Source organism: Vipera berus (assembly GCF_964194415.1).
Source record: "Vipera berus genome assembly, chromosome: 1".
NCBI lineage: Eukaryota > Metazoa > Chordata > Lepidosauria > Squamata > Viperidae > Vipera > Vipera berus.
The window spans coordinates 87,666,375-87,690,536 of NC_138202.1; the positions used below are offsets into that span (position 1 = coordinate 87,666,375).

The 24,162-nt window shown below is 38.4% G+C and overlaps 1 protein-coding gene across 4 annotated transcripts in view; it reads right to left on the reverse strand.

Annotated features, from left to right (window-relative positions):
* Window positions 1-1,125: 1,125 nt before the first annotated feature.
* The window catches only part of NADSYN1 (NAD synthetase 1), a 36,935-nt gene continuing 13,898 nt past the window's right edge, over window positions 1,126-24,162 (reverse strand). For 2 of the 4 annotated variants that reach the window (XM_081312907.1, XM_081312906.1), the window contains 15 exons: window positions 23,609-23,697; window positions 21,733-21,850; window positions 21,131-21,262; window positions 20,796-20,870; window positions 20,489-20,613; window positions 19,600-19,648; window positions 17,315-17,417; window positions 13,525-13,693; window positions 10,653-10,788; window positions 7,640-7,746; window positions 6,320-6,451; window positions 4,626-4,695; window positions 3,524-3,652; window positions 2,880-3,056; window positions 1,126-1,481 (listed from right to left, as the gene is read on the reverse strand). In XM_081312907.1, coding sequence (XP_081169033.1) covers window positions 1,446-1,481; window positions 2,880-3,056; window positions 3,524-3,652; window positions 4,626-4,695; window positions 6,320-6,451; window positions 7,640-7,746; window positions 10,653-10,788; window positions 13,525-13,693; window positions 17,315-17,417; window positions 19,600-19,648; window positions 20,489-20,613; window positions 20,796-20,870; window positions 21,131-21,262; window positions 21,733-21,850; window positions 23,609-23,697 — 1,647 coding nt within the window. In that variant the 3' untranslated portion in view covers window positions 1,126-1,445. Of the gene's footprint in view, window positions 1,482-2,879; window positions 3,057-3,523; window positions 3,653-4,625; window positions 4,696-4,987; window positions 5,154-6,319; window positions 6,452-7,639; window positions 7,747-10,652; window positions 10,789-13,524; window positions 13,694-17,314; window positions 17,418-19,599; window positions 19,649-20,488; window positions 20,614-20,795; window positions 20,871-21,130; window positions 21,263-21,732; window positions 21,851-23,608; window positions 23,698-24,162 lie in introns of those variants that run through there. The other 2 variants (XR_014024509.1, XR_014024510.1) reach the window with 2 other exon arrangements.

Below are 24,162 nucleotides of genomic sequence, written 5' to 3' on the forward strand. Positions count from 1 at the left end.
ATGCTCTCCTGGTGGATAGAGAAGTCTCTGGGAACCAAACTAAGCCACATGATGGTTCACTAAATAGGGCAACATCTATAAAAAAAATTAATCAGAGATTACAAATGTTGTGGTTACTGATATCTTACCTCAACCTAACACAGTAGGAGATGGCAACCTTCCAGAATTATATTTTAAAAAATCACCCACCAATCCTGAAAACCTAATTATTAGATATCACATAGCATATAACAGCCCGTGCTAAAAACAGAACCCAGAAATTCCTGATTAGATCACTCTGATGTTAACAGGATTGTGTTTATATTTAAATGTATGCTTTCTTACTGTGATTAGCCAGGCCCCTAATCTGCTGCCCAAATCAGAATTGTTAACCTTATGTAAATAACAGATGAATAATAGAAGAGCCAGTTATATTCACTAAAAAGTAAATTTACTGCACAATAAAGTGGCAGAAAGCCATTTTCATACTGACCAGAGCTAATGACTGTAACATTTATGATTTTGCTTCAAGTTAACAAGAAAAAAAATACATGCAGTCTGTTCATTAGAGCAAATATTTTTTTTCCACACAAAAAGTTGAATTGCTATGACTGGTGTCGGATCAAATTAATTATTCCAATTTATTCTAACATCTAAAACTTCCAACACACCAAATAATCATGTTCTTAAAATTGCCACCATAGAACCAGAGCAATGGAATTGACGTACATAATTTAGCCGTCAATCCAATGCATGCTTTTCCAATAGAATGTCTCAGTGGGACCTACTTTTGAGTATGTAACCAACTAGTTTTTCGGCAGTTGACCATGGTTGTTAAACTCTAGTGTGTGGTCTCTATAATTATTTGTAGTTATCTATTAAAACATTGGTTTATGCTCATTAATCTAGGAACGTATACTAATGAAAGTTGTGGGAAGGCTAATGACAATATTATCTAACCAACTAGCTTACAAGGCTGTTCATGTATTGTTTATCTGCCTGTGTGGACAAGATTGGATTTTCCCCTTTCTTTGCCATTTCCGAGATTTGCTCTTAACTATTAAACAACTTGAGGAATACATAAAGAAGACAACAAAGGAAACTCATCACTCCGTAAATGCAAGAATTCTTATGTGACACACGGTATGTAACCAAAGTTCAACTTTGTTGGATTATATATTTTAGAAAATTTGTGACAAGAAAACAGCTTATCTTCAGATTTTAATGAACACAGTTTCTAAAATCACAGTTTGAAACAAATACATTAGGATTACTCAAAAAATTCTGGATGAACATCTTTGATTTTAAAGTTGTAACAATTGTGACATTTGTATTGATTGTTTAAAGAAGACGAACACTATTAATATTTAAATAATCTTCATTCTTTGATCATTATTATTCAATTTTACAAAATCGTTCAAAGCAGCAAGACAGATAGATCAAATTCAATCTTTGATCTGAAGTTTCTAGTCCATCACTTTCTTAGCTTCTAGTTTAGAAACCTGTAAATTAGAAAGCACAGATTTTCCTTTTGACTAAAATGCTATGTTACAAACACATTTTTATCAGAACCCCACCACTACAGCTGTGTTTTCTAAGCAAAAGTAGATGTGATGAACTAATTTCAACAAGTGCTAAACTATATCTATTCCAAATTGCACCTTTCCTAATATGCTTTGACAAGCAGCAGAACCTACTGGGAGTGCTTAAAAAAATATTTGTGTACTATTACATATAATTAGGTCCTAACAAAAAATGAGAAAGGAACTTTTAACAATTGGTGTTAATCTAAAGTCATGGTAAAACTGAGCTTTCAACAAAAAAACATATGCATCATTAAATAATTATCACAATATATCAAAATAATTAATAAGAGGATTCAGACTTAATAGCAGGCCATTGTGTGATACAACTTATAGAAACGTAGTGTTTCTGTAGTTCATCCCACCTCTCTCTTGTGAGAAATACAGGTAGTCCTTGATTAACAGTGACAATTGGGATTTCCACTGCTAAGCTATGCAGCTGTAAAAGCATGTTCTCACATGACCATGCCACTTAGCAACGAAAATCCACCACTTCTGGTTACCATCATAAAGTGAATCATGAGTTGTTAAGTGTAACATAATATGGTCACCATTTCTGACCTCATGATGGCTTCGCTACAAAGAGGGCTGGGAAAATATCTATAGACCCCTCACATCCTGGACATAAACTGTTTCAATTTCTTCCCTTAAGATGACACTGTAGACCTTTGCACGCAACCAGTTTTATTTCCACTCTGCTAAATAACTAATTCTCACAACACTATGCCCTAGGATGTCAAACCATCTAGTAGGGTGGTATTACCTATTATCCTTTTCATCTTTCCTATTACCTATTTCCTTAGCTTCTTATGACTTATGTTAATTGCCTTTACTTAGTATCCTATTATGACTTATGTTGTTTGCTTATTTAGTATCCTATGACTATCACTGAGTTTGTATGTTATGATTTATTACTGTATTTAATGATTATGATCATGATTTATCACTTGTTGCTTGTATGTACACTGAGAGCTTATGCCCTGGAGACAAATTCCTGGGGTGTCCAATCACACTTGGCCAGTAAAGAATTCTATTCTATTCTATATAAATATCAAAGCACCAGAAATTTTTTTGTAGAGCCTAAATAGTATCAAACCAGTTATACTACTAACTGTATGTGCATAGGAACCTAGATTCAAATCTCTGCCCAACTATGATCTTTGAGAGTACCCACGAATCACAAATTGTCAACCCAACCCAGCCTCAACCAGATGGATAGCTTTAAACTCAGCAGTTCAGCTAAAACGTTAAATCCTGTATCTGCATACATCTCTAAACATGGATGGCACCAGAATATAAAAACAGATTAATGCTTACCTGTTCATCTATGCACCTGAACTGCCAGGACCAAGCAGAATTGTAAAGGAAAGGTCTCAGATCAAAGCGATTGTCATCGGGACTATAGTTGGCAGCATGATAGGATGGAGTAAGGGTAGTCATTTTATGTCGGTTGATTGAATACATTTGAAAGAAATGCTTAACCTTTGACGCTACCTGGTGAACAAAATGCAGTATGTTGCGGACTCAAAAAAAAAAACAAACTAAAAAATCAAAACCCACCACCACCCAGTAGAAACATAGCATAGAATTAGTCTATGACTAAGATTCAGAGCTTGCAATTCTACATTTAAGCATGGCCAATCTTACTGATTGCTTTTAAGCCTTATCAACAGGAGCGCTCAAGTTAAAATGGGGTGCCACCAGAGCTGCAGTAAGGTGAGATGTGCTGGGCAGTTTCCCAAGTCTCACATTGAAAGCTGGAATTCTCTTGAATGAAACTGTAGCAACTAGAGATTAAGAATAGTCTAGAATTGAAGAAGTCATAACCAGGAAGCTATTCAGACATTATCACCAAATCATGATTTGCCAAATTCAAATATATATTTTGATCTGTCCAGTGTATAAGTACATGTGGCTTAGTGCTGCTTATGTAAATGCATCAGGGAAAATTTCTTGTTTACCTCTCTTGGAGAACATATCTCTTTCCACATTGTGACCACTTTACAGAACATGGTATAAGGTCCAGCCTTAGCTATCTTCCTTAGTTTACCATAGACTGAGAGTTCAGCATATGTCATACCCATGTCTACCTAACATTTCATATACAGCACAAAAAGAAAAGAAGAAGAAAAAAGAAACCAAATGAATATAAGAATCATATATTCTTCAAGAGCCAGCCAACACTGAATCGGAACAATATTTAATCCAGATTTCTCTGAACTTGGGGGGGAAAAATAATATTTCACTTAAAATACAACACAACAGTTATATCACTTCATTATATTAAACCCCACAACTCTGTCCTACTGTCATTAATTATAATTCAGAAGCAGTTTTGGAGTGATCTAGGGACTACAGATTTTCAACTACTATCAGTAAAAAAAATTATTTTTTGTGAAATGGGGCGTTACTAAAAAGTATCTGGCTGATTAGGAATAGTGAAGCTCTGATAAACCTGTGGCAATCTGGATTCTAAATTCTTTAAGATCCTTTATATGCCCATTGTAACGTATACAGATAGTCCTCGACTTACAACAGTTCTTTTAGTGACTGTTCGAAATTACAATGCCACTGAAAAAAATGACTTTTGACCGTTTTTCATATGACCATTGAGCATCCCCATGGTCAAGTGATCAAAATTCAGATGCTTTGCAATTGAATCATATTTATGATGGCTGCAGTGCCCCGGGGATCCTGTGATTCCCCTTTTACAATGTTCTGACAAGCTAAGTCAATGGGGAAGCAGATTCATTTAACAACTGTGGCAAGAAAGGTCGTAGAATGGGGCAAAACTCACTTAACAAATGCTTCACTTAACAACAGAAAATTTGGGGCTCATAAATCGAGGGCTACATGTATCATTACAAAAGACATGCAAGACTGCAGCAGAAATATCTTAACGGGGGGAAAAACACAGTTGGCCAATGTATACTGAATTCCATATGATGCCTAAATCACGGAAGTCAGTCTTTCTTGAATTTTGATGAAGGTTAAGACTGCATGTACAAGCTACAAATTAAAAGTACGGGCTTACAAGATGGCAGTAGTCACTGCACTTTTTACCTCATCCATTTGAATAACATTTCCTTTCTGCAGTGGCTCCAACTCTGCTGTTGGGGGTGCTGATATAATACTGTGTATAGGTAAAATGAAATGAATAAAATTAATCTATAGTAATATATTACTATTAGCATGAACATGTTCCATCTGGACCAAAGCAATTATTAACCATCTTTTGTCTGCATCAGGCAACATTTCTATTCAAGTGCAAGCACAACATTGCCTGACTACTTACAGATGAATGCACAAATTTGGGCACTTTGGGTCAAACTGTACATTTCACTGAATCCCTAAGTAAGTAGAAGCTGATCTTTAGCAAGATAAAAGTTTGAGGAATACCATTCCAAAATCTTTATCCTTCTTACTTGAAAATACTTCATGGTGGATTAGAAGGTAATATTCTGGACTGTTGTTTTGCTGAAATATCCAACTTATTTTCAGATTCATTTCTTTTTTTGTCCTCCGCTGGTTGTGGAACATTGCCCCAAACTTGTCAGATATGTCAAGAAAATTCACAAATCCCTGCAAAGACTAAAAAAGTTTAGCTAATATTCAGCATTTGTCCGTTGCACATGACTCCTTATACAATAATTTCAATGGGAGACTTTTCTCTGACTTCATCACGAAATTTTAAGCTATGCAAAAGAAAAAACACTAATAAGCCTGAACTATTTTGAGCAAAATGCTACGAACTGATATTTCATGAACTGAAACTATTCAGACGTAATTACAGAATATACTTTTAGAGGAAAAAAATGTGAAATGTTTCAAGAAAAGATCATCTTTCCAAACATGATGCCTGGGGTGATTCTATGATAATTTGGAGTTGTATGTAAATAGTGGCACTGGAAAAATTGTGTGAGTAGTAAGAAGAATCGGAGGAGTTGGAGGCAGCAGCAGGCAGTGTTCTCCAGGGGCAAAAAGGAGCGAGGCCCCTTTAAGGAAAAGGTGGAAGAGACAGGATCAGAAAAAGAAAAGGAGGCAGGAATACAAGCTAATTTGAGGGCTAATCCACATGGAGCTCAGTTTCCATCTGTCTCGTTTGCCATCCTTAGCTCTCTAGAAACTAAAACAGACATACTGAAACTTGAGCTGGCCACGAACAAGGAGTGTATATCGGAGATGGTGTATGCAACGAAATTTCATTTTGATGTATGCTGACTGGTGTACATTCAAAGTGACAATAAAATAGTTATTAAGAATGGATTTAGTTAAATATCAACATATCTCAGAAACTCATGTCCCAGTCAGTAAAGAACATGAAGCTGAGAAGAGGCTAGAATATTTCAGCAAGACAATTATCTGAAATGTTCCTCCAGATTAACTTGTATTGTACTACTTATAGGCAAGTAAGAAAATGGCCTGCATAGCTGTTATCAGGAAATAAACAACCTGACTAGGGGTGCAAGACTATTACATACAACTGCTTTGTATTAATAAAATACATGTTAAGAAAGTCAGTATGAAAAATCTTTCTTATTAGCCAGCAAAACTGTACTTGATATAATCATACTTTAAAGTAATTATTACTCATTGATGTTCAGAATTTAGTTGCAATTCAATCAAGTCCCAGTTAAGATCAAATTCTGAAGCATTCAGTAATCCTAGGAAAACCAAAGGGGGAAAAAAGCACCAAGATTCCAGATCATTCTATACTGGAACAGACTGGAATTAAGTTTCATTATTTCTCTACTTACCTTTTAAGGGATGTTAGCTGAAAATTCTCAATGCAATATTGCATAAAGCATTTCAAATCTGTTTTGCTAATTCCACCAATAGGGTTGATATCGCCACTGGAGCAGTCATACTTTGTGAAATATCCTCGAAGGCTAAGAAGAAAATATTTGTTTATTTTCTATAGGTCTAAAGCTGATGACAAATATATTAAGACAATATTGAAGTCTCCCAAAAGTTGGGCAAGTATAATTGCAAAAATTTCTCCCAATAATTCTGAGAAAAAGTCTGCAGACTGAGAAAGGAAGACCTGATATAATGCTTCTATTAATTCAGATGAGAGTTAGGCTGTTCTCTTTTTCTCCTTTTTCCAATTGGGTGTGTATGAATGAATCGGAGGGAGAGAGGGGTGCTACATGCACCTAAAAGGTCACTCAGAAACATATCCAGTAAATAAAGAATCCACAGTAAGCTTTTTAACTGTGAAATTATAACTTATGTAATGTTATTATTTTCCAGACAGCTTTTTATTATTGTTTATGTAGTACTGAGAATAGACTCCCGGAGTTAATATGTCCAGTTATCCTCCTATAACCTCTATATGGTGAGCGCTTCCTTTCTCTTATGAAATTTACCTAGAAGGAAGATCTAACAGTTAGTTACTTTACAGAAAACATGAGAAGAATCTCACCGTTTTCAGAGTGACCCAGACACATATTAGAGCTAGCGCTGGGCGGTAGGACTGGATTTGTTCTAGGAACGGTTAGAAATCACTGGTTAAAAACACATTTAATCCATTTCTTGACATAATTTGTCTATAATTTTGAGTCAGATATATTAACTCCACCTTGAAAACCATAGGTACATAGTATGTACACACAAAGTTGTGAAGTTAGAATTACGTTCCATACAAACTGAAGTATTTGTAATAATTTGTAAGTATATGTAAGGATGTAGGTTTATACATATGTTGTACATAGCATGTTTAAGTGTGTGTTATGTATGTGTAGACTTTGAGAGCAAGCAATTAAATTTCCTTTTTAATGTCTGCCAATGTGCCCAGAGTTAAAAAAAAATGACAATAAAGGTTATCTTATTTAAGCAAGTTAACGCAACTGGAACAAAAAAGAAAACAACCCCAGACTCCTCCAAAAATGCACATGCTCGGTGCTAGAGTATATGCAATGTTCTTTGGAAAAGCTAAACTGCTCAAACATTATGCAGAGAAATATTTCAAAAGGCTAGACAACTTTTGCTTTTGAAACCGGATCACTTGATATGCAAAGCCCAACAGATCAATGTTTTTGTTACCAGCAATTAAAGAGATTTTAATAAATCAACACCTTTCATCCACATTAGCTGTTCCAAGCACTAACAATCCACCAGATAGTCCACGAGCCCACAGACACAGCTGGGCAAACAGATAGCCAGTTACCATCCTTATTCTGGCCTAGAAGTTAAACACAGAAATTAGGAATTACTAAAGCTGGAACTTTCAAATGGTACACAAAGCACAGTAGGCATTAGAGATAAAGGAGGAAGAGGGAGATCAAGACTATAATCAAGATAAGAAGAAAAAGAAGAGAGAGAACTGGGGAATTATGATAGTAGGGTAGAGAAGAAGACTGAAACTCTTATTAGAGGGAAAGTATTTAACATTTCCCGATGAATTATGGATATAAAATCCAAAGTGCTTTCCTCCTTCTTATCTGTCCCAGGGAGGAAAAATCCTTTTCAAACCTTTGAATGAACACTGCCTTCATTTTTGTCCCCTTCTAATTCTGGAAAAATTGTATAGGTGAGTATAAGGAATCAGGCTAGTTGTATTAAACAAATAAACCATCAATAAAATAGATGGTTAAAGCCGTTAACATTTATTTGAAATGAAACAAAACAAAAATATGAACCAGGTGATTTCTCTATATGCATAATTACGGCTACATAATATATGAGATAGGGGGACGCGGTGGCTCAGTGGGTTAGGACGCTGAGCTTGTCGATCGGAAGGTCGGCAGTTTGGCGGGTCGAATCCTGAGTGCCGCGTAACAGAGTGAGCGCCTGTTACTCGCCCCAGCTTCTGCCAACCTAGCAGTTCGAAAGCACGTAAAAATGCAAGTAGAAAAATAGGGACCACTACGGTGGGAAGGTAACAGCGTTCCGTGCGCCTTTGGCGTCTAGTCATGCCGGCCACATGACCACGGAGACGTCCTCGGACAAGCGCTGGCTCTTCGGCTTTGAAACGGAGATGAGCACCGGCCCCTAGAGTCGGAAACGACTAGCACGCATGTGCGGGGGAACCTTTACCTTTTTAATATATGAGATATGGAAACTTTGACTGAGAACGACTAGCCTACATCACTAACCGGGTTTCGTGCTTAAGGCACGACTGCAATTTATTTTATTTATTTTATTTTAATCACATTTATATCCCGCCCTTCTCCAAAGACTCAGGGCGGCTTACAATCTAAAGCACAACTCAATGTGCTTAGCAATAGCCTTCATTCTATGTATATGCCTGCTTATTAGGGTTTTCGGTCCCCCCCAAGCGGCATTATTACAAAGTCAGCTTATTGCCCCCAACAATCTGGCTCCTCATTTTACCTACGTCGGAAGGATGGAAGGCTGAGTCAACCTTGAGCCTGGTGGGACTCGAACCTGCACTAATTGAAGGCAGCTGGTGTTACTTAAGGAGGCATTAGCCTACTGCTCCACCAAGGCTCTTGATAGTGTCTTGGTTTCTGGCCTGATGCCTTAATATATAGCCAGTCAGCTGACATGTGACTAGGATCTTTATTATACTGAGGGGTCCTTGGTGCTCTCTGAGTTGGGTTGTTTTCTTGCAGACATTTCATTACCCATCAGTAACATCATCAGTGCTAGTAGGGAATGGATTTTGCTCCGAGTTTATATTCTAGTGGCTTGCCTTGTCAGCATTGGTAGGGGTGATCTTAAGAGCAGAGGTCACCAACCTTTTGGGCACCAGGGACCGGTTACATGGAGAGAGATTTTTCCACGGACTGGAGGGGGCGTGGTTTTGTTTGCTGCCTGTATCCTGTGGATAGGGCTTTCCTTGTTTGTGCTGACCGGTTGCTGGCCTGTTGCGGCCTGGTACTGGTCCACGGACCAGGGGTTGGGGACCCCTGTCTTAGAGGTTCTTGGGTTGGGTTGTTTACTGTTGGCTTGTTTCGCAGTTTCATGATTGGGCTATCGTTTACTTGATTGTTGGTCTGATGTTAATTTTGGACTTAACCTATGCTCATATGGGTGCTGGTAGAGAGATGCTTAGGTCTTTTTTTCCCCCTTTGGCTTGTTGACTGTCTCTTTTGCATAGTTTATAGACATATTGTTTATGTCTATGTGTCTATTGATGGCGAATTTGTCAGAGTGGCAGGCCTCTAGAAATTCCCTAGCATTTTTGAACTTGTCTGGAATGGTCAGTTTCCCAGTTGAAACTATGGTTAAGTCTCTCGATATCTTGCAAAAGTAGAAAGCTTTCCTCATGCTTTCTGACTGCTAGTTGGTGTTCCTGGATGCGTTCTGCCAGTCCCCTGCCTGTTTGTCTTACATAGTGGTTGTTGCAGTGATTATGCTGTATGTTGTAGACGACTCCTGTTTTTTCTTCTGGGGTTGCTGAGTCTTTCGGTTTGCTCAGTTAGCTATGCTGACTGAGGAATTTTGGGAGTTGAAGTCCATGAGTCATAAAAGAGCCGAGGTTGCCTACCCCTGGCTTAGGATGTCTTGAAAGGCTTTAGTTGGCTTGTGTGCTACGCTGATTCCATATGATTATAGTAGTCTGTTGGTGGTTTCTGAGATGTTCTTGATGTGTGGCAGTGTTATTCTTTTTAGGATTTGTGTTGTATTGGGTTGAGTGGTCAGGCACTTTTTGACAAATATCCACACAACTTTAACATCAGACAAATAATCAAGTAAACAATACTTCAATCATGAAACTGCCAAACAGGCAAACAGTAAATAGCCCAGCCAAAGAACCACACCCATTAACACTGACAAGACAAGCCACTAGAACAGGGGTAGGCAACCTGGGCTCTTTTATGACTCACGGACTTCAGCTCCCAGAATTCCTGAGCCAGCATTGCTAAGCATGGAAACCTCTCCCTTTCCCCTCAGCATGGCTGGCTCAGGAATTCTGGGAGCTGAAGTCCACGAGTCATAAAAGAGCCAAGGTTGCCTACCCTTGCACTAGAATATAAACTGAGAGCAAACCCCACTCCCTACTAGCACTGATGATGTTACTGATGGGTAATGAAACCTCTGCAAGAAAACAACTATGCTCTAAGACCACCAAGGACCCCTCATTTCAACCCTGAGCTACAAATATTCTTCTTATTATACTACCTGCAGATTCTGCAGAGCCAGGTTTTCTCTCGTGCTTCCTCCATGCACTTGATACTGAGGAGATCGTCTCATCACAGTACTGAAAATACCCAAAATGGCTTTTACTGCACCATCTATATTTACATTGATATGATAGCTGGGGAAAGAAAAACAGCCTCTGTAATTGTATCCAAACTAGAACTAATAACAAATAAAGCATGCACAACAGGTTAATAAAGAAAGGATGTAATTCAAAACTCAATAATGCTTTCATCATTTCTTTTTTTTTTTGAGAGAGAGAGAGAGAGAAAATATTTTTTCAACTTATTTATTGATTGAATTTATATGCCGTCCATTTCAACCTGCAAAGTGACTTGGGCAGCTTACATTTAAAATCATAAATATAAAAATATCAAAAACATGAGATACAGAAATAAAAATGACTGGAAGCCTCTAATGGACTTTTTGCATAAGCATGAAAAAATGAACTTGTGATTTATGGTGTGTGTGTGTATTTATGGGGTTTGTGTGTGTATGTATTTATATATTATTCATTTTTATAAGATAACATTCTTTAGTATTTAGCAATCAGCATGTTGTCTGGATTCAACTATTTTTTAAAAAATCAGTAATAATTAGTTTCTATGTTTTCATAATCAATATGTTAGTTAATAAGTTTCTTCACTTCACCCAACAAGTCTTCTTCTTACTAATACATACCGTATTTATCGGCGTATAACACGCACCGGCGTATAACACGCACCTCATTTTAAAAAGGAAATTTCAGGAAAAAAACTTAAATTTCGCGCTGCTGTGCGGTATTTACTATGGGTCATTAACATTATATTGGCGTATAACATGCACACATCATTTGCCCCCTATTTTCAGGAAGAAAAAGTGCGTGTTATACGCCGATAAATACGGTATTTAATGTTACGTACTATATATCACCAAAGGGACGCGGTGGCTCAGTGGGTTAGGACGCTGAGCTTGTCGATCAGAAGGTCGGCAGTTTGGCGGGTCGAATCCTGAGTGCCGCGTAACAGAGTGAGTGCCTGTTACTCGTCCCAGCTTCTGCCAACCTAGCAGTTCGAAAGCACGTAAAAATGCAAGTAGAAAAATAGGGACCACTCCGGTGGGAAGGTAACAGCGTTCCGTGCGCCTTTGGCGTCTAGTCATGCCGGCTACATGACCACGGAGACGTCCTCGGACAAGCGCTGGCTCTTCGGCTTTGAAACGGAGATGAGCACCGGCCCCTAGAGTCGGAAACGACTAGCACACATGTGCGGGGGAACCTTTACCTTTACTATATATCACATTCCTTTCTCTCTAACTCGTTTTTCTAGCCATTGATAAAAATTGTCCTATGTTCTAAAGTAGGGGTCTTCAAACTTGGCCCTTTTATGACTTGTGGACTTCAACTCCCAGAATTCCTCAGCCAGGCACGCTGGCTGAGGAATTCTGGGAGTTGAAGTCCACAACTCATAAAAGGGCCAAGTTTGAAGACCCCTGTTCTAAAGTATACTGCATCTTCTTTCTTTTTTATCTTCAATGTCAATCTGTCCATTTCTGCACAATCTGAGATATTTTTTTTATTAATTCTTCCTCCGTTGGAAGGTTTTCATTTTTCCAATATTGAGCAAATACTATTCTTGCTGCAATTAATACATGTAAAATTAAGCATATACATTCTTTCTCTCAGCTTTGAAGATCATATAGGAGCCGTGACCAGGGGGGCTTTTGCCCAGGTTCGCCTGGTGTGCCAGTTGCAGCCCTATCTGGACTGAGATGCCCTACGCACAGTCACCCATGCGCTCGTGACCTCCCGGTTAGACTACTGCAACACTGTCTACATGGGGCTGCCCTTGAGGACCACTCGGAGGCTTCAACTGGTGCAGAATTCAGCCGTGCGAGTTGTGATGGTAGTTCCCTGATACTCCCGTGTGACACCTCTTCTCCACGAGCTGCATTGGCTTCCGGTTGCCTTCCGAGTGAGATTCAAGGTGCTGGTGATGACCTATAAAGCCCTAAATGGCTTGGGTCCGGATTATCTGAGGGAACACCTGCTGCCGGCATCAACTTCCCATCGTCCTGTGTGCTCCCACAGGGAGGGCCTTCTTAGGGTACCGCCGGTGAAGGATTGCCGGTGGGTGACTCCCAGAGAGAGGGCCTTCTCTGTGGGCGTGCCTGCCCTCTGGAACCAACTTCCGATGGAACTTAGGACTGCCTCCAACCTCCGCTCATTCCGCCGGGACCTGAAAACTTGGCTCTTTGAGCTGTTGGGCCTAGACTGAGGGGTTTTAATTGGGTTTTAATGTTTTAATTTTTTAAACTTTGGGCTCTAAATTCAATTAATTGTTTTAATTAACTGTTTTAAATCTTCTAATTTTTGTATGGTATGATTTTAACTGCCCTGTAAACCGCCCTGAGTCCTACGGGAATAGGGCGGTATATAAATCAAATATAGATAGATAGATAGATAGATAGATAGATAGATAGATAGATAGATAGATAGACAGACAGACAGACAGACAGATAGATAATTCCCTACTATAAAGGAATGAGAAGAGTAGTAATCTAGAACAGTTGAGATTAGATGGATTGTTGTTCTGATCTGAAAAAAACCCACTTCTTCCTCAAATGTGAAAAGCAACAGATCATCATTTTGAAACCCTAGCTTACATTTAGGCTATGAACAAAAAGAGCAGGTGGCATGGACTAAAAGTTCAGCAGTATTATTGGGTTGGTTCAGAAAACCTTTTTAAAAAAAAACAAAAACCTGGCTGTTGTGAAAGAACGTGTCACCCTCCATCCTCAAATCACACCAGATTGGGGCTAGAATGTTTTTTTAAGGACACAATATATTTTAACTACTCAGTGTTAATTTTTATACCTGCCTATTTCTTCAGCCAAAGACTTGGCTCTGTCATGAGTATCCTGAGAAGAATTCTCACTAGCCATGTAGCAAGTTGTTAAAAGACGGCCACACAGCTCCTGGGCTTCCTTTGGTATATACATTTCGTCATTTACAATTCTCCGTACATCATTCAAAACTGTCTGATCTGGAAAAAAAAGGCGAGGGGGCAGGGAAAAGAGGAATGTGGACAAAATGTTATTTTCACATTTGCATTTAGAAAAACATAAAATTGAAAACCATTTATTTCACTTCAGAAAATAAACCCCTGTATTAAACAAAACTATTTAATTTAAGCCTGCTTAAATTTACAGATCAACGCACATATAAATTTACTTCTATTCTGAACAAGTTACTTAATCATGTTACGGCAGAAGAAGATAGTATCTTAAGTACAACAGAAATGTGTTTTAATTTACAGATTTGCACAAGACCTAATTAACAACAACAACTTTATTGTCACTTTGAATGTAGACCAATCGGCATACATCAAGGAGAGTATATTGGTCACCACCTCCAATAAACACTCCTTCTTTGTGGCTAGCTCAAGTTTCAGAACGTCCATTTTAGTCTCTAAAATCAGGACATACATGCAATAATATTAAATTTGAGTGAGAGAATATATAAGAAACATTTCTAGATTTCAAAAAGTTAAGAGTTAAACTTTTTATTAATCTGATACAGAATGTTCCTATGCATTTTACTCCAACATAGAACCAATTATTTTATATATTTACAGGTAGTCCTTGACTTACAAGCACAACTGAGCCCCAGTTAAGTGAGTTTTGCCCCATTTTAAGTGTGAAAAAGTCATGTTATTTTTTTCATTGCCATTGTAACTTCAAATGGTCACTAAACAAATCGTTGCAAGTTGAGGAGTACCTGTCCTCCTTTGTTTTTAAACACCCTGCTTCCATAAGAGAGACAAGCACACGTTATAATCTTTGACTGAAATCAATTGCACTAAAAAATTTAGCCTCGGTTGGATATTTTTTTCCTGTTTTCATAAAAGATAGTGGATAATGAAATGCACTTTATAGAATTTATATAGTATGGCAGGTTATTGACATGAAATTAGCTTAATACAATTAAATTGGATGTAGGGAGAATAAGGAATTAATAAAAAATATTCTTCACAAACACAAAGTTAATATGTAAGGTATGATAATGTTGCATGCTCTGTCAAGCAGCCAGTAATCAGTGACAACATGGTTGGAAGAAGGCTATTGTCTTTAAGTCTGCCTATGAGCCTCATATATATATTTGGCTGTTAGTTATATAAAAAGACAGGACAGGACAGGAATACATGAGATGAGATGATAACCTTTTTTTCACTGTGGACACACTGGTCCACGTTAAAAAAATAAAATTCTGTTGCCTGCTCTCAAAAGAAAGAATATATCTACCCATACCCATACATAACGTACATATACACAAGCTATATGCATACATATATATATCTACAGCCATACATATAAATATTAATCACTGTCTATTTTGAACATATAGCAGAAACAGGAAACTTGAGAATTCACAAGGTTGTTATTATATGGAACAAAACTGTGGCTGAATCTGGATGTTCTGCTTCAGATACCACAAAGCCTCCACCCAGAAGGTAACAAGGAGAACAGGTTGTGAAGAGGATGTGTAGCGCCCCAGACAATCCTGCGGATCTTGCTCAAGCATCGCTTAATATGTTAGAAAGGACTTGAGAAAGGGGCAAAGAGATGCTGGCTATGGAACAATCCAATTAGAGAAGGCATAACCCACAGCTGTGGAGAAAGAGGCTCAGAAGGGGCCCTGTCCCTAACTACTCAGGCTGTAAAGAGGATGCAGTGAGTGAAATGTTAGCATCTCTTTGCCCAATTTCTTAAATCTTTTTGACATACCATTACAGCTAATCACAATAAAAAATGGACCCAAGGTTCAGTTTAACTTTTTCAAAGACACAAGTGGGGGTGGGGTGGGGTGAGGGAAATTACACCACATATGGTAGCGGAGCAGGTTTTGAGAGTATATTCAGAATACTTTCTTTGTTTTTTAGTGATGGCATGCCTAGTTTATTACTATACTTCTTTTCAAATGTCAGTAAATTTTGCTATTAGCTTTTAGTAATTATAATATTGGGAGTCACTGGGGATCTATGCATCGCTGAAAACACAAGCTGTGGTATGTCCACGGAGAAGTAGAGGAGATTATTGCCAGTACCACTTATAACTTCATTGTTTGATTTCTCCTCCTCCCAACGTAATAATACAGCAGCATTTCAAAGAAGACAATAGCCAATAGCAATTACCTCAGGGAATTTTTGGCAATCAATACTGTAATTTTCTCCAGTGTAATTATATTTATAAGCAGATATATTATAACACATTATATATTGCAGGAAAAGATGTATGATTCAGAACTCAAAAATTATTGAACCCTTTGACCCTCCAAACAAAATGCTCCTTCCAGAAAGTTCTAGATCTTTAAAGCTAATTCCATCCTGTTTAGTTAGCAAATGCTCTAAGTACAGAAACATATCACCTATGTAGTTTTCAAATTGTGTGGCAAAAAGGCTTGCTTGAAAACCTCTTGGAAATATCTCAGTGAGAAGACTGGTAACAAAGGACCAATCTCAATGTATACATGGTTGTACTTTGACAATAAAAGTTCAATTACTTCCATTTTGCTCACACCATTAATTTTTTTCTAGAAAACACAGCTGCCATAGAGCACTGGACATTTTAGGTTATATGTGTTATACAGAAAGACTAAAAAGTTAGACGTAACTATTAACAGTCTAACCAAAATACAACATGGAATAGGTGGGCGTAGAACTTCAATTTTCAAGAGGCAAATGTGCATCTTTTCCCAGCATTGTATTACAGCTGTTGAAAGGCAGCTGCATGGTTTTAAGACAAGATGCAGTTGCTTTAAGAAGTTGTCAACAAATGTTATATCCCTACCATGTACTTCAAAGAATTCTATTTTCCCTTTCAAATCCAAAGCACTGCACAGCCTTAATTATAATTACATGACACAATATTATGAAATTATAATTTCGTAATACTGAACCATGGTGAAATGCTTAGAGAATTCTTTGCGGATATACTCATTTAATTTAATTTAATTTATTAATATTTCTATACCGCCCTTCTCCCGAAGGACTCAGGGCGGTGAACAGGGCAAGAATAAAAATACAGAATTACAAAAATTAAAAAATGATTAAATACATGCCCACTAAAAAACAATTAATACATAGTAAAAACCCAATAAAATGACAGTAAAAAACCCACCAATCCCCCATCAGGCCAGGCCGGCTTGTTCGAACAAGTATGTTTTTAGATCGCGGCGAAAGGAGCGAAGATCGGGCGCCGTCCGGAGCTCAACTGGTAACTGATTCCATAGCTCCGGGGCGCCCACAGAGAAGGATCTCCCCCTGGGGGCCACCAATCGGCATTCTCTGACCGGTGGCACCCTGAGGAGGCCCTCTCTGTGGGAACGCACAGGGCGGAGGGAAGTTGATGCCGGCAGCAGGTGTTCCCTAAGGTAATTTAATGGTCAAGGGTAACTGGTTCAGTTCCACCTGTACATTTCCTAACAAAGTTAATGTCAAACAATGTCAAAAATGATGGAGCCAGAGGGACCAAGGATGTAATTCAATTTTTAAAAAAATCTATATAATCAATGAACAAATTAAACACAGAAAGGGTTTCCTAGAATTATGAAAAATGACATAGCTACAACTAACCTTTGGTAATCCGTACTGTTCAAATGCACTTACTTCCATTTTTTACTGCATAACAAATCTGAAGACACATGGAGTAGACAATGCAGGCTGCAGAAGAACTGTCCACACCACCACTAAGTGGCAAGAAAAATCCTCCCTTAACAATCACAATAAGGAAACCAAATTAGAACATTGTTGGGAACCATGTATTCAATTCTCCAAGAGTTGTATCTTCAAACCATAATTTTATTATTTTGACATTATTTAGTTCTAGTTGCAATTATCCATTGAATGACCCATAATTATTAACATCCAAAATGAAGGTTAATTTACCATTTTTTAACCTATTTAAAAAACAGATGTAGAAAATATTATCTAAAATCCTGCAGCTGTAAAGGTAAGACAAAAAGAACCTATTAGTTTGTCTGAAACTATCTACTATTTGGATATTCTCTTTTCATAAGTGACTCTCTGAACAATGACAACTAAAGACACCCATTACATAAGAATATGGAAGAACTGTCAGAACTGGCCACACTTGGAATACTGCATCCAGTTTTGGTCACCACGATGTAAAAAAGATGTCGAGACTCTAGAAAGGGTACAGAGAAGAGCAACAAAGATGATTAGAGGTCTGGAGGCTAAAACATATAAGGAACGGCTGCTGAATTGGGTATGATTAATTTAATGAAGAGAAGGACGAGGGGTGACATGATAGCAGTGTTCCAATATCTCAGGGGCTGCCACAAAGAAGAGGGAGTCAAGCTATTCTCCAAAGCGCCTGAAGGCAGGACAAGAAGCAATGGATGGGAACTAATCAAGGAGAGAAGCAACCTAGAACTAAGGAGAAACTTCCTAACAGTTAGAACAATTAACCAGTGGAACAACCTGCCTCCAAAAACTGTGAATGCTCCAATACTGGAAGTTTTTAAGAAGAGACTGGACTCCCATTTGTCTGAAATAGTATAGGGTTTCCTGCCTGAGCAAGGGTTTGGACTAGATGACCTCCAAGGTCCCTTCCAACTTCTTCTTCTTCTTCTCCTTCTCCTCCTCCTCCTCCTCCTCCTTCTTATTATTATATTCCCTTTCCCACCCTATCAGCCTTTCAGAATTATGACTCTTAACAGATAAATAACCTTGTAAAATATAGTGTGCAAGCGCATACTATATAAATGTACTTGGTAACTGTATTATCAGCCCAACAAAATTTGCAAACCTACTTAAGGCAGGAATAGTGCTGTAGCAAATTTAGTTGGGAGGATGATGATGATGATGATGATGATGATGATGATGATGATTAATTTTATTTGTATACCGCCCTTCTCCCGAAGGACTCAGGGTGGTGAACAGGGCAATACATGTTAAAAAGACAGAATACAAAAATTAAAAAAGATTAAACAAAGTGCCCAGAACTCTTAAATAGGTTAAAACACATTTAAAAGTAATAAAAACCCAACCCCCTCCCATCAGGCCAGGCCAGCTTGTTCAAAGAGATACGTCTTTAGATCGCGCCATTTAGTTACTAATATAGTTACCAAGTACATTTATAAGATCTCCTGTATGAACTCAAGATAAATCTACAAAATAAAGTGTGCCTGAGTCTGCTGCTTTTCTCTGCAAGTTCGTAGTTTCCAATTGACTTATTTTCTAATTAAAAGGATCTTTAGAGAGTGGGGGCAGGAAACTTAGTAAGCTCCAAGGGGAAACATTGGTATAGAAATTGCCTCCGCCAAACAAAAAAAGGACTTAATTTGGAAAAAAGCTTACCAAATGGAGTTTCCTCCATTTATGAGTATGCATAGCGTGCTCTTAATTTCCAAATATGCCTATTGACTCAAAGATTGGGGATCCCAGCTTTAAGTTATTAGCAGATGGACAATGCTACAAACACAAGGCACCACTCATCACAATCCCAACTCATGCTGCATTCATTTACTTCATATATGTCAAAAATTTCAGACGCAAAGCCACTAAGACAAGGGTGTCAAACTGCCAGCCCACAGGGCCAGATACGTCATGCCGATGGCCAAATGCTCATGCCCAAGCTCTTCCAGTGTAAAACCAGTTTCAATTTCATTCCAACTGCTCTAGAGCCAGATTCAAAAGTCAAGCTGTCAAAAAGATAATATATGTAGGTGATGAGTCAAATCATAAACAGCACAAAGGCAGCATATGTAGGTCCATTAAGCCACTCCCAAGTTTCTAGTTAGACATACATACATACATACATACATACATACATACACACATACATACATATATTCCCTTGTTTCCCCAAATCTTCATACAGATTTTACCACTGCTTAGAACTAGAGTCAATAAAAAATTAAAATCTTTACCTGTTTACTACACCTTAAATAGTCCCAAAGCCAACATGCTGGACCTAGGCTGAAATTTTAACAGCAGACATATTTTAAAACAAATACAAAAAGTACACTTTCACAAAATCATGTTATTTCTCTTCCTGGAATCACAAATTACCATTGTGAATGTTTTATAGTAAAGCAATACTCCTTTGTTTATGCTGAGCACAATTACCCATTATATACAGCCCAATCATGTAGGATTACTCAGACGAAATTCCAAAGAGCCTAGGTTTTCTTCAAAATTCTTTTGCCCTCGCTGCACCTGAAGGTTCTTACCCTAAATGAAAAACCCTTCCTTCAAGAAAAGATAATTTCCAGAGGCATATATCATAGGACAGAGTTTTCCAATGTTCCCGGCTTTGCGGACTAGCAGGGGGAGGGGATGATTCATGCAAGCGGCTAGTAAGCGCATGAGCAGCTTCATTTCCGTGAACGGCGTGCACGCATGCCTGCCGCTCACACAAATGGAACACGCATGTGCTCACCCAAGTGAGGATGCGTGCGCATCCACACATGCTCACTGGCCATTTCCACGGCCCAGTTGGAAACCCCTCACAGTCCAGTAGTGGGCCATGGTCCACAGCCTGGGTATCCCTGCCACAGGACATCCTTTTATGTAAATTTAAATTGGGATTCTTTATGGATTATGCAGATGTTGCACTAGTTAAGTAGTTAAACTAATTAAACCCTTATTTGTAACACAGAAACTTGGCTAAGAGAAGCGGATTTTCCACTCTACTAATTTTGTCGACAAGATCACTCCATGGAACAGATGATTTGAACGAAAAAGAATGAAGATGGAGTAACTAAAGTCACATGTCCTTGGTGCAGGCAGAGCCATACATAACCCATTTTTGCCTACCTGATCTCTTCCTCAGGACTATGATACTTCCACTGGATAGGTTCACTTGTAGGTGTGCAGATATCGTCAGAACTTGACAATGCAAAGTTTACTTTTATTCTAGGGTAAGGAGTCACTTTGCTTGCCTGGTCAGTTAAAAAAGAGAAATAATGTCATACCACACAAATGACATAATGTTTTTCAGTAAAAGCCATGTATCTGACAATTCTGCTTAATGCTCATTGCTTGTAAAGACTTATGCCTAGCACACAGTGTTGAACTTATTTATAAGGAGAAAAAAATGAAAACACAAGCAAGAAATTCTTACTGCTAAGTTTCGGGATGATATTTCTGCTCTGTAACTTCTGACGTCTTCTAAATCCAAAGTGGCAACAAGAACTTCCTGAAAAAAGTGACAGAGAAGCTGATATCCTTCTAGGTACATTTTCAAAACCATTTTTCACTAGAGGTCTATAGTGGAACTGTAATGTAACTAGTTATATAGTTTATATTGCAGGCACAGAAGCACTTTGAGCTTATTTAATCCCGCCTATACTGATAAAATTCCTGTGGTGTGTCAACACTCACAGATAGTATTCTTTGAATAATGTAATGTATATTAACCAACATTATCAAGCACTGCACCCCCTGCTAGAGCATTACTATGTCATCCAGTGAAAACTGACGTCCTTGGGCAATTGTAGCACCATTCATAGATATCATGGCACATCCATCATAATACAAGCGATCACCATCACAGCCTTTCTGGTTTGCCAAGACATAGATTCCTCCATTCTGGAAAAAGATATATATTAGTGTAAATGCATGTGCTGCTAATTACAACAACCTTTCCTCTAGACAGTAGAGGAAATGTTTTGCAATCTTATTTAGGACAGCACTAAGCACCAACTATTTCGGCTATCACTGAAGCAATCCAGAATCACAGTAATGTTTACTTTTAGGCAAAAGCAAGCCAGTACATGTCAAAAATTCATTTTACTACAGCTGAACAATCGTGAATCTGTTTTAAGATTTGGAAACCTTTAATAGGTACAATGCAAATCTGCAACTGCAACCAGTTACATAGAGATGATTTCTGGTCACAGAAAGTTATAAGAAGTTATAAGGAGAAGATGCATTGACACATCACAGTGTCTTATTTCCATCACCATGAGAGCCTCAGGATAATTCACAAATCACCCTGAGTCACGTTACAAAAATTTAAAAAATATCACATGTAATGTAAAAACATGCCAGGAACATACCTTTGCTGTTGCAGAATTTACCAACTCCACTCGGGTGTGTGCTTTTCTTAAGACGTGGTGACTTGCAGAGGAATTGGTGAAGATTTCCACACCATCAATTCCCATTTCAATGTGAGGGCTATAAAATAAATAGCAAGCAAATAAATAGCTTGCCTCCATTAATCCAAAATATTTTACTACTATGACATACTACAAAAAAGAGTAAAAGAACTGAGCAGTTAATGGAATTTATAACCCAGCAGGAGTTTCCTGTTTGTTTGAAAAGTACACACTCAATGAAATTCTCCTTGATTTGATTGTCTGACTTACTAACCATAATGGCAAGCCAAAACTTAATTTTAATGCTATGTTTGAGGGGTGGAGTTGGGGTGTATGAAGTTAAAGATTTCTCCTCTTTGTGTTGCTGGAATTGTTTTATAAACCCAATCTGCAGTTAACAGTGAAAGCTGAAGTAACTGGAGCGTCTAAGCAGCCAGCAACCAGCTTTGGAGAAACCTGCCTACCAGATACAGTTGGGACCAACAGAAGCTGGAGAATATGTTGGAGATACAGCAACATATATGGTCAGTTTTGGGGATCAGCTATTCAACTACAGCAATGCCACAGATCAACTATTGTGAGGTGCAGAGTGCAAGCCTGGAAGCACCACCAATCAGCCGTTGGGTCTAAATGATGAGCACCAACAACAGTGGAACTGAAAATTTTCATGGGAGTAGTAGACATATACCCAGTGGCATCTGTAGCTTTCTCATTCAACTTGTCAGAGGCGCTGATGTCAGATCTACAGGGCCTCAGGGTGATGGAAACCTAGCATGCTTGAGCGCAATGAATGTTATTACTCAAGAAGAAGTGGATCATCTGGAGCCCTTTCAGTCAGGTTTCGGGACTACAAGTAGTACTCAAATGGCATTGCCTGAGCTTGTAGACGATCTATAATGGGGATGGTGCATCCATCCCAACCCTCCTTGATCTCTTAGAGATGTTCCATACTACTGATCATAGTAGCATTTTGGATGATATGGTCATTAAGTCCCTTCATTCAGCATGGCCATAACTTTGAACAGTCACTGAATGAAAGGTCATTAAGTCAAGGATTACTTGTACATTACAGCCCAACAGTGAGATTATGAGTTTACTTGGCTTTTTTGTGATTGCCCTGGTGTTAATAGGTAAAGAAAGATAAGGATCCTCTGAAGGAGTCAGTGGTATTAATATATAAGGATATTCTAACTCTGTGGTGGTGAACCTATGGCACGCATGCCACAGGTGGCACATAGAGCCCTCTCTGTGGGCACGCGCGCCATCGCCCCAGTCCTAGGCCTTCAGCTGGGTTTTATAAAATCTTTTTGCTTTAGGCCTCCGCAGCCGTGTGCAAAAAAAAAAAGGTTCAATCAATTTCAACTTGTTGCGAGGGGAAAAAAAGATCTCGCAAAGTTGAAATTGATTGATTGAACTTTTTAGTCCCACCCAGTCTGCCGTTACCACCGCAGCCACACCCACCCAATGGACCACACCCACCCAATGGGCCATGCCCACCAGGCACCCAACGATACATAAGTGGGGTTTGGGTTGCAGTTTGGACACTCGGTCTCTAAAAGGTTCGCCATCACAGTTCTAACTAATATGAATATATATCCCTAGTAATTATGGCATTTCCATTTGGACAACAAACATATATGCATGGTACATCTAGCAAACTTTGGTTTGTTGTGTTTTGTTTTAGCAGAAGCCCTGTGAAAAGAACTAACAAAAAATTCAAAATTAGGCACTGAAGAAACAATATTCAATTTCTTAAAAGATTTCTTTGTGTACAGAAATTAGCGCAGTTAACACTTCTAAACAAACTATAAAGAAGACTTAAGTCTATTCCTTTTACCTGGTTGGTATCCATAATTCTTCACAGATTTCAGTCCCAATGCAGGTATCCAAAGTTGCTAGTACTGCATCACCAAATGGAACGCTGTCCTAAGATAAAGAATGTGGATGGACCATCAGAGATGAAATAAAAGGGATCCATAACTGGAAATATGATCAATAGAAATGAAGATATTTGTCCCAAGTATGATTAAGACATATAGTGTGCTCAATATCCAAATGCAAGGAGAATTACCCTGCCAATCAGAAGCATTGGGGCAATAACTCAAATGATGTTGGGCAAGTGGGAAGGGAAAATGAAATATTTAGCTGCAGGTTTAGATAACTTATATTCCAGCCAAGATTCTGAAAATCTAAAAATAGTTAATTAAAATCTTGTTTTTAAAAATCCCTACAAGAATACTTTCAGCCCCAGTTCTTGATGAAAAAAGGTGGTCTTCACCACATTTTAGGATGTCAAGAGTATGAAGGCTGTCTGAATCTCATGGGATAAAGTTTTCTAAAGGGATGGGGCTGCCATTGACACAACATGCTTCCACACTTTTCTCAGGCTCC